We start from the raw sequence: 11,900 nt of genomic DNA, 5'->3' as shown, positions 1-11,900 counted from the left end.
TGGACATATTTCTGAATTTCCTTGTCTGATTTTCTTGATAAAAAGAAAAAAAGAACGAAAAAAACTTGGAAAATTTGAGCCTAGGAAATTCTAATTCTGAGTTGTATAGAAAAATCCAATTCTATTTCCTTTTTCTATAGAATATTTTCTATTGAACATTCAATAGAATCGGCCAAAAACTAATAGAAAGTTCAACAGAAATCCAATGGGATTGTCCAGCGAATTCGTTAGATTTTTCTATTAAATTTTTTCGTGCGTTTCTCTCAGCTGAAATTCCTCAATTACAGTGGAAGCTATTTATCCTCATTTCTGGATTAAATATATGACCCTTCTAGGCCCCTGGAAAAGCCCAGGAATCCATTCCGACGTTTTCACATTTTTCTCAACTTTTATTTCTCGTAGAGCCAAAAGGGCGTTAATCCCTGATCACTTCGTTCTGCCAGGTCAAATTAATAATTAGAATTCAGTGGTTTTCTCATCACTATATATTTTGATGTTTATGAGGTCGGAAGCGGACGAACAGAATTGATGAAAATCATCGAGACGTGACTATCAAGAATCCCAATGTGGCTCACATTTGCAATTACCAAACGAGATTATTGCTGCTCTGCGCACACAGCCTATCTCGCATAAATCTCTTATTCCAAAATGAAAAGAATATTCCTCCAATTATCACGCACGGATTCATCAATCGCCACTAGTTCAGTAGTTTATAATTTGCGGACTAAAAAATAAACAGCATTTTGAATTCAAGATTGAGTGAGTGAAGAGTAGGCACCATGCCGCAAGGGAAAAACACATCGCGGGAGTCGGGAAAGTGTCGGCAATTCGTCGCGACATTAATAAGTATTCATTATATTCTGTGCCAATTTATAGAAAAAAAAACAGAATCACATACGTCAAAATTTCATAGAAAAACCTTTCTATTGCGAATTCGTCAGAAAATTCTATTGAATTTTTCTATTATTTCTATATCTGAAGAACTCATGCTCTTCAGATATTTTCTATAAAATTTCCTCGGCTCAAATTTTTGATTTTCTTTCATTCTGTTTTTCTTTTCTTCTCATCAAGAAAATCAAACAGAGAAACTTGAACCGCGGAAATTCTACAGAATCTATCTCAGAAGAATAAATTGTATAGAAAAATCAAATTCTTTTGACATTTTTCATAGAATATTTTCTCCTGAACATTTGAATAGAATTGTCTGGCGAATTCGATAGGTTTTTCCATTAACATTTTTCGTGCGTGTATGTTATCAGTTATTCACATTTATTCAATTTTGGTGGCAAATTGAATTTGTTTACACTTCATTATTTTATTATTCACACTTATTTAATTTTGGTAAATAAATATAAATAATAAAATGTTTCCCCTATTTTATAACTCCAGTCAATTTATCATCCCTCACGTTTGGGGTGACACTGGGCTGGGTTTCCCCAGTGATTCCAGACCTCCAAGCTGGAAAAACCCCTGTGAGTTCCGCCCCAATGACAGACGAACAAATTTCCTGGTTGGCCGGAGTCGTCTGCTTCGGAGCCGCACTGATGTTGCCATTCTGCAACGGCATCACTGAACGTCTCGGCCGGAAGCGCACGGCCCACGTCATGATGATTCCTTTCTTCATTTCCTGGATCTTAACAGCTTTCGCGACGAATTACATCAGCCTCTTGATGGCCCGCATCTTCGTCGGCGTCGGAGGCTCGATGTGTCTCCTCCTAGTACCGATTTACGTGTCGGAGATCTCGGGGGACAGCATCAGAGGACAACTGGGAAGTATCCTGAGGTTCGCGTTCAATACTGGACTCGTTCTGGGGTACATCCTCGGTGCTGTCCTTTCGTATAAATTATTCGCGTTGTCTGCCCTCACGATGCCTGTTGTCTCCGCCGTTGGGCTTTTATTCATTCCGGAAACGCCGGTTTATCTTGTTAGGAAAGGGAGAATCGTTGAAGCTACCAGGTAATCTTCCACGCACGAAATAATTTATTAGAAAAACCTAGCGAATTCGTTAGAAAATTCTATTGAATTTCTGTTGAAGTGTTCGATTAGTTTTTGGCCGATTCTATTGAAACTTCAATAGAAAATATTCAGTAGGAAAAGTAAGAGAATTCAATTTTTCTGTATAACTTATTCTATTGATTGAGATATTTTCTATAGAATTTCCTCGGCTCGAATTTTCTAAGTTTTTTCGTTTGATTTTCTTGATGAGAAGAAAAGAAAAATAGAATGAAAAAAAATTGGAAAATTTGAGTCTAGCAAATTCTATAGAAAATATATGAAAGGAATAAGTTATATAGAAAAACCGAAGTCTGTTGACTTGTTTTATTGAATGTTTTCCATTGAACATGTCAATAGAATCAGCCACAAACGAATGGAAAGTTTAATAGAAATTCAATAGAATTTTCTAATGAATTCGAAGGGTTTTTCTATTAAATTTTTTCGTGCGTGTCTTCCACTGGAAAAAATAAATTGTCTTGCTAGATCTCTGATGTGGTTGAAGAACAACGACAGAGCCTCAGTAGAAATCCACCTAGAACAGCTTCAATTGCAAGCCCTGCAGCATTCGACGAAGAACAAATCTGTTGGGTTCAAAGATCTCTTCCGAGATCGAGCAACATTTCGGGGATTTGTAATCGCCCTGGGGCTGCTGAATGCACCCGCCACGTGTGGATTATTCGTTGTAGTAAGTACATATTGTTAAACGATAGAACTTCACTTACAGATAACAGTTTATCGAAAGAGAAATAATTTTAAAGTAAAAGAAATACAAAAAGTGATAGCACAAGTGCAGGAATAAAGACATGAGATAAAAGAATGACCGGAAAAAATGAAAATATGAAGATGGACAAGGTGTGGGAAGAGAGAACACTCAACAATATAATTAAAAATAACTCCGTATCGGAAAGTTGATTATATCGCGCACAAAAAAAATTTTATGAAAAAACTTGGAGAAATCGTATAAAAATTCTACTCAATTTCGCGTTTTCATAGAAAATATCGAATCGAAACTATTCTACCGACAAAATCACCAGAATTCTTTTTTTTATTCAACACTTCCTATAGGAATTCCTCAATATGAATTTATCAGGTTTTTCCACTCTATTTTTTATTTGTTGATAGCAAAAAAATAAAAAATATTTTTCAATAGCTTCGTTGCCTATTAAGAATGATTGTGTCAAATTTTGCAAACAAAATTTTAAGCTGCAAAATTTGACACAATCGTTCTTAATAGGCAACGAAGCTATCGGAAAATATCCGATAGTTTTGAAGCACTAGTGGTATTACTACTGAATATTTTTCTGGGTGAAAATTGACTTGACCGTTTTACCGCTTCGCCACAGAATAATTCGAATTTTTTTAGCTGACCTATACGGCCACAATTTTTCAACTCGCCGGGAGTTCCCTCTCCCCCAACGCCGCGACGATACTCATAGGAGTGATCCAAGTCTTCGGATCATGGTTGACAACCCTTGCGATGGACCGAGCTGGCCGTAGAACCCTAATCCTGGCGTCATCAGCGGGAATGATCATCTGCCACTGCATCCTCGGCTCCTTCTTCCTCCTCCAGAGCCTAGACTACAATCTGTCGTCATTCAGCTGGACTCCAATAATCGCATTGTCAATCTTCGTTATTGCTTACGGACTCGGTGTGGGTCCAGTGCCCTACGTCGTCGCCACCGAAATTTTCAGTTCCGATGTGTCCGCATTCGCCAATTGCATCTGCCAAACGGTCATGTGGCTCGTTGCCTTTCCCTTCATGAAATTTTTTCCCCTGGTCATTGACACTCTAGGAATTTACAGTGGGTTCTTCATTTTCGGGGCATTCTGCAGCTGCACTTTCGTCTTCACTCACTTCCTCGTGCCTGAGACCAGGGGAAAGAGTATTCAAACGATTTTAGAGGGGCTGGAGGCACATTGGAGAAGCTAAAGGATTTTTTTTACGTGGATACGTCTATGGTTTCAATCTGGGGGGTCATTTCGGGAAACGGTCCTTATGTGCAGCACCATATATCGGAAGTCTAGAAAATTCTAGACACTTCGAGGTAATTCAGGAAGTCCACTTTTGAAAATTCCAGTGTAACGATTTTTTAAGCCTCTATTCCGCTTATCAAATAATGTAATATAATGTCTATGTATTTTTTTTATGTACTGTAATCTTTTATTTACAGTAATTGTAAAAAATGAGAAATTCATTTCTCACTGTAATAAAAAAATATATAGTTCTGTAGAAAAATACAGAACCATATTGTACACAATATGTAAATTTGAGCCGAGGAAATTCTATAGAAAAAATCTCGATAGAATCGGCCAAAAACTGAAATAGAAATTCAATAGAAATTCAATAGAATTTTCTAACCAATTCGATAGGTTTTTCTATTGAATTTTTTCGTCCGTGGTACTATTTATCTTCCTGTTTAATAATTCGATCTATTAAGGAATTCCATTTTTTTTGCACCAATTGAAAATAATGTAATTTTGCGATGCGTTTTTCAATAAATATATGGAAAAAAAAATATAGTTGTTGATTTTTTTTCTACACTTGCACTGATGTCTTCACTTACTCTCCTGTGTTAAGACCAGAGAGAAGCTGACGAAATAATTCTTCCGTATTTTTATCGCTATTATACTATTTATCTTTCTGGTAATGTGTAATTTTCTTTGAGACTGTCTCGAAATAGAAGGTTGCTTCTTGTCACTGACACGCGGCGCCTATTATTTACCCTCAAATACACATCTCGTGTATTCACAATTCCCCGACGACTGTCAATTGCATGAATTCGATCTGTTCAGCATTCCATTAGTTTTTTTTCTCCAATTGGATTGGAAATCATGTAATTTTCATCGCAATTGTATTATTTATAATTGTCCTCATCTCCGTGATGTTCATTAATAATAAGAGGGTCATGAAATTTCGTGAATTATTAAGTAATGATAAGACGCAAAAACTGTATATTTTTTCACGTCAATCCGATCAAAATCAGAATTTGCCAGAAAAATAAAAAAAAATGTGAATTTTGGCCGAAGGGGTGTACATCCTTAATACCCGAAATACCCGTCGCAGCCGCTGAAAAAAATATCCACTCTTTTCTCTCTTATCGCCGTTATTTATTTCCATAGTGCTGTGTGTAATTATTTATTCTCATATGAACATCTTCCCGTAGATTTACAATATGGCACACAGTTTTGTACGTCTAACTGGGGTATTAAATTAGACTTTTTCGATAATGATAAGCAGAACAAATATTTTCCGTCATTTCAAATATGTATTCAACAATACGTCACAGATAGTTGGCATGAAATTGTAAAAAATTTCTTCTCACAAGACACCGTGATTGGAAGCACAAGTACACAATGATACTAGATCGAATATGATAAGGATTGTGATATCAAATCGCCAATCGGAACAACCATTTTGGTCTACTGTTTGCCGGTCTTGCCCGGTCCTGGGGATATTCTTATCAGAGTCGTAATTTTGATTGATGTAATAACACTTCATTGATAGTTGATGGAATTTTGTTGGGGACATGCACGCCAGCTAGATATTCCCATAATTTTCATTCGATAAACTATTATCAGCGGGTGAAGATATGTCGAAGACTGTTAGCATACCTGAGGAGACGGGAAAATGGCGTCAATTCATAGCGACTATATTAGGTGAGTTATAGTTACTGAAAATTTAGTTGATTGAGTGAAGAAATTGATTGAGGTATTTCATTCGAGATTATGGTGATTTTTGAGAGTCTTCGGCCGGTCGAATATAAATTTTTAATGAAACAAATCGAGTTTTCATTTTTTTATACGAATTATTCCATTCGAATATTGTTCACTGGAAATTTCTGTTGAAGAAAATCGACTTAGTTTGAATTGAGGGAAACTCTTTATTCGAAATTTTTCTGTTCGTTTCAAAAGTTTTTTAGAATTAATGAACTCATGTGTTGATCTAAACGGAAATGTTTAAGCTTTATTGGGATCAAATAAAGGATCACTAAATGTTGGTAAATTCGATTCGTTAAAAAATTTCATTTTTTTGCCCCAATTCTAGTGGAAATCATGCTATTGTCCCATGCGTTTTTCGATAAATATATTTTTCAAGAAAAAACCTATTGATGGTGATTTTTCCAGATTTTTTGAATACTGCAGAAAGAATTAGAAAATTCATGCCCAAGGATTTCTGCCGAAGAATAAATAAAAATTTATTGACATTTAATTTTTTTTATACGTGTCAATAACGAAACACTTGTTAATATCAACGAAAAAACAAATTAATGCAAATAAAAATGCAAATGAAAATCACACTCAACTGAATAAATCCCCTAATTTAATTCTATCAAATTTTATTGCATTAAAATAAATATTTTTTTAGGGAATTAATGAACTCATCTACTGACCCCAATGAAAATATTGAGTCTCGATTGGGACCAAATAAAGGATTACCTGTTGATAAATTCGATCCATTATAAAATTTCATCAATAAATATCTTTTTCAAGAAAAAAACCTATCGATGTTGATTTTTCCAAGTTTTTCAAATGCGGCAGAAAAAATTAAAAAATTCATGTCCAAGGATGTCTGCAGAAAAATAAAAAGTTATTGACAATTAATTTTTTTATACGTGTCAACGAAATATTTGTTTATATCCACGAAAAAACAATTCAAACTCAACTGAATAAATCCCCTAATTGAATTCAAATAAAGCTTACTCAATTCAACAAAACAATTCTCTTGGTTTCACGTATAAAAAACGATATTTTCCAAAAATGATAGTGAACCTAGCGGTATTGGGGAGTGGAGTGAGTGTGGGGTGGAACTCCCCAATCCTCCCTCACCTCCAAAGTCCGGAGACCCCAGTGGGCGCAAAACCAATGACAGATGACGAAGCATCATGGCTTACCTCTGCACTGCCCCTGGGCGCCTTGACAATCCTCCCCTTCTGCAGTGGAATAGCCGAGCGCTTCGGACGGAAGAATACAGGATTCTTCATAGCTGCGCCCCTCGTCGCCTGCTGGCTCCTGACAATCTTCGCGAGCAGTTACGCTTATCTCCTGGTGGCGCGATTCCTCGCTGGATCTGCGTGCGCCGTGTCCTTCTTCCTTGTTCCCATCTACGTGTCCGAGATCGCGGACACCAGTGTCAGAGGACTATTCGGAAGTTTGCTACTATTTTCCTTCAGGATTGGAATTGTTGGGGGGTACATCCTCGGAACTGTCTTCTCTTATCACATGTTCGCGGTTTTTGGTCTCGCTATTCCTGTTGTGTTCCTGGCGAGTTTTGTGTTCATGCCGGAAACGCCGATTCATCTTGTGAGGAAGGGGAAACTGACAGAGGCGAAGAGGTAGGGGAGGGTGGGGCAATATGGGGACTTGACTTCATCAAGAAAAAACTGAACGTAAATGATGTTTTGACACGTATCAAAAAATTGAATAGAAAACCTAACGAAGTCGCTAGAAAATTTGAGGGGAATTCTATAGGAATTCTATGGGGTTTCTATAGGATTTCTATTGGAATTCTATTGAAAAATTCTATTTGCTTTTTGCGCTGATTGTATTGGATATTCGATGAGAAAAAGTCAATCGATTTCAAATTTCTGGTGAAAATTTTTCTCTTGAGATTTTTTTTTATTAGAATTCCATTATTTTGCATTATTTTTTTGAAGTTTTTAATTTTTTTTTCAAGTTTATCGAAGTTCAAGTTGATCAAATTTTTTTTCTTCAATTTTTTTAGTTTGCAAGTAGTTTTGATGAGCTTTTTTTGATAAAGTTTTCTAAACATGGAGCCGTTCTGCCAAAGACATAATTTTTTATATAATTCTGAAAATTTAAATTTCATTGAACGGACGAAAAATTTGAGTAGAAAAACCTATTGAATTCATTAGAAAATTCTATTGAATTTCTATTGAACTGTTCTATTAGTTTTTGGCCGATTCTATTAAATTGTTCAATAGAAAATATTCAGTAGAAAAAGTCAATAGAATTCAATTTTTCTGTATAACTTATTCTATTTAAATATTTTTTATAGAATTTCCTGGGCTCAAATTTTCTCGTTTGATTTTCTTGATGAGAAGAAAAAAAAATAGAATTAAAAAAAACTGGAAAATTTCGAGCAAAAAAATTAGAAAAGTCGAGCAAATTCTGTAGAAAATATATGAAAACAATAAGTTATATAGAAAAGTCGAATTCTGTTGACTTTTTCTATTGAATGTTTTCTATTGAACATGTCACTAGAATCAGCCAAAACTAATAGAAAGTTTAATAGAAATTCAATAGAATTTTCTAACGAATTCGATAGGTTTCTCTATTAAATTTCTTCGTGCGTGTGAATCTGGTTTTTTCATTTAAAATCGATTCTCGTTTCAAAATTCCATTATTCATTGATATTACAATTTCCTCTTCTCGCGGACAACAGAGCGTTGGAAAGTAATAAATCACTAAACAATGCTAACAAGTTCCACGCGATTGTTGAATATCAATAACCAATAGATTAATTACAAAAGAGCAGAAGAGCCCGAAATCGCACGCGTCAGACGTGCAAAATGAATTATTAATGACTGTAGCCTCCCATGATTTCGTTATCTGCCATGGACACGAGTAAAGATGATGCCTTGTCTGTAACCCACACTTATTAACAAGCAACCGTGAAAAATGAATATTCAATGTATCGCAGATCTCTGATGTGGTATAAAAATAACAATAAGCCGATAGTGGAAGATGAACTTCGACGTCTTCAATCGCTGAACAAAGAATCCCTGGACGACAGTGACTCCGTGGGTTTCCGAGACTTGTTCCGAGACCGGGGAACGACGAGAGCGTTCGTCATAGTTGTTGGCCTTATAACTGGACAAGAATTATCAGGAATATCGCCAATGGTGAATACAATTTCCCGGGATCAATTTACCATACATACCATTTTTTTCAAGCAATGATTTTATTCAATATGTTCACACGAACACTTGAATATAATATAAAAGATGTAGAATGAATAGATAAAAGATACAGAAGCGCCCTGTTAGAAATTCTCCACTGAAATTTCCGGTAAGTCTTGGAAATTTCGAAGACGTAACGTTTCCACTGAAATGTCGAGGAATTTTGTCAGTGAAAATTCATAATTTTATGGAGATATCGGTGGGGACTGTAAATTTCAGTTTAATTATTCCGGAGAAATTAATGAAAAGAAAGGAAAATTCTGAGAAACTTCTCCTGGAATTCCAAATTCCGCAGAATTTGAATATTTGAAGGAAGAACGTCAATATGTAGATTCTGATTTTTATATATAATGTATTAAGAAAGAAAACATGAAAAAACAGAATAAATCGCGTAGAAGAATCAACATTCATTCTCTTCTATCTTTTAGAAAAGTGAAACATCTTTTTGAAAATCGCAAAACTGTACAATTTTCTCACAACTACTAGACTCTCTACCAATAAAAAAAATCTATTGTTATTTTCACTCATGACAATGCAAAAAAGAAACCCCAATTACAGAAAAATAGGACGGAAAGGGGTAATATTTTATGTGTACTTCCGAATCGACAAAAATTGAAAGGAAAAAAAAAAGAAATAACGCGGTCGCATATTTCCACTTTGGACGAATATTTAAAGCGAAAACGTCACTAGATTCTGACTTTTATACATGGCACATTCTCTTGAAGTTGTTTTCTTCTTCCACATAAAAAAATTCAAGACAAAAAACCATGAGAAAAACAGACATCCCCTTTCTTCTAGCTTTTAAAAAATTGAGTCATCTCTTTAAAAATCGCGAAATCATACAACTTTTTAGCAACTGCACTGTCAATTCTCTCTCTCTACCAATTAAAAAAATACCGATCGCCATTTGCACTTACGACAACGTAAAAACGAAACTCCAATTATACTAACAATTAAATATATTAATATTATTATTTTATTATTTTTTGCTCTGGCAATTGGCAGAGCACCTGTCCGGCAAACAGAAGATGTGGGATCATACCCCACTTGTGTTCGAGCCCGTGTGCCTCCGAATTTTTTAATTTGTGCATTGATAATTATTCAATTATTTCCCTCACATAGAGGTCCGGAAAGTCGATGGATAGCATGTAGCATCCCGCTTTCCAAGTAATTTATGCCTTAAAAAAATCTAAGGTTGACCGAGTAGAATAGCCCAGGGGATAATATAGTTGAGAATTGTAATAACATTTAAAAAAATAATTTCAGCTGTCCTACACCGCAAGCGTCTTCAAATCCGCCAACATTCCAATGTCGCCGAACCACGCGGCGATAGTAGTCGGTAGTGTCCAGCTGCTTGGCTCCTGGTTATCTACAATGACGATGGAGCGACTCGGCCGGCGAAAGCTCCTGTTCATATCCTGCATCGCGATGTCGCTCTGCCACACAGCATTCGGGCTTTTCTCGCTGGTGAAGACTTACGGGTACGACGTGTCCTCGGTATCGTGGATTCCAGTGGTGGCCCTGGCGACTTACGGGGTCGTCTACTGCCTGGGTATGGGGCCAGTCCCCTTCGTCATCATGTCCGAGGTCTTCAGTGCGGACATCGTGAGCTTCGCGAGTTCAGTGGTGATGGGCCTCGGCTGGTCAGGCTCATTCATGATGACGAAGTTCTTTCCACTGATCATCAACACCGTTGGCTTCCACGGATGCTTTTTGTTGCTGGCAGGCATGTGCATTTGCATATTGGGATTCACTTATTTTCTCGTCCCTGAGACCAAGGGGAGGAGCATCGAGTCGATTCTCAAAGAACTGAATGACGGCAAGAGGAGGAAGAAGAAGGATCCATTTCCCGAAGCTGCTGTAGAGATGATAACTAAGAGTATAAATACGACTGAGTAAATTAGTGTATGGAGTATTTTATATACATTTTATATGCGTGTAATCGAGTGGTGAATAAATTATTTTAGTTGATGAGTGGAACAAGAGTTTGGGGATTTTTAATTCAATTGAAAGTGATTTTCAAAACTCAAGCTTTCACTGAGATGTCAATAATCGCTCGACATGAAAAATTCATTTCTATGCCAAATTAATAAGTCAATTATTACATTATATTAATCCGATAAAATTTTTCATCTCCGATTTTTATTCTTCGCTATTTTTTTAAATGTATTCTATCAACATGTGAGGGTAGAAATTGAATTGATGGGTATTCTTTCATTATTTAAAAAAATATATCAATTTTAAAACTTTCCGGAGACATTGAAAAATCGAAATTTTTAGTTTCTTACTGATCGCGTATCTCTGTTCTTTTTATCACATTCTTCCATTGAAATTAGATCATAGAGAGGGAACATATTGATATTTTTTCGTCATTTAAAAAGAAAATCAGTTTTTAAATTTTTCAGAAGAATAAAAAATCGTTTTCTTTTATTTTCTTGCTGATCATCTCTCCCTGAATTTTTCTCATTTCCTCTTAATAAAATCAGATCATGAAAACGAAAAATTTCATTTACATGATTTGATTTCATTAAGAGGAATTACTATATTATACTGATATTATTTAACATAAATATCTCTTCATTTGAAAATGAGAAAAACTGCTCCCCCAATTTGTATACTACAATGGGAATAGAATCCAATAAATTTAATTTTATCTGACCGCCAAGAAAAATTGGAAAGAAAACAATAAAATAAATGAATATAATATAATATAATCTAGCGACGGGCACGAAGCGCCCGTTCGCTATTAATTAATGAATAAATTAATTTATAAGGAGAACTATCGTTTGAGAAGGTATTCTTCACTGGAGTATAATATAACCAAGTACCACGTAATCAAAAAATTGCGACCTTTAGAAATCATTAAAAAAATTAGCTTTAGGAAGAAGAACCTCCCAAAGCTAGTGTAAACTCTAGAGATAATATCCCAAAGCTAATGTTTAACTGTCGAGACAATGGCCTAGAGAGCGAATACGACTGCACGA

The 11,900-nt window shown here is 35.6% G+C and overlaps 1 protein-coding gene across 1 annotated transcript; it reads left to right on the top strand.

The window, feature by feature from the left end:
• The first annotated feature begins 769 nt into the window (after positions 1 to 769).
• Positions 770 to 10,901, top strand: LOC107040716. The gene is made up of 8 exons (XM_029126491.1): positions 770 to 846; positions 1,390 to 1,957; positions 2,480 to 2,681; positions 3,360 to 3,921; positions 5,552 to 5,653; positions 6,762 to 7,329; positions 8,658 to 8,859; positions 10,183 to 10,901. The coding sequence occupies exons 1-8, from the start codon at positions 780 to 782 to the stop codon at positions 10,813 to 10,815; spliced, it is 2,904 nt and encodes a 967-aa protein (XP_028982324.1). The 5' UTR covers positions 770 to 779; the 3' UTR covers positions 10,816 to 10,901.
• Positions 10,902 to 11,900: the final 999 nt, after the last annotated feature.

Source organism: Diachasma alloeum, unplaced genomic scaffold (genome assembly GCF_001412515.2).
Source record: "Diachasma alloeum isolate Michigan unplaced genomic scaffold, Dall2.0 Dall_scaffold_00179, whole genome shotgun sequence".
Lineage (NCBI taxonomy): Eukaryota > Metazoa > Arthropoda > Insecta > Hymenoptera > Braconidae > Diachasma > Diachasma alloeum.
The sequence above is the reverse complement of the archived record's forward strand: the minus strand, read 5'-3'. Positions and strand labels throughout refer to the sequence as shown.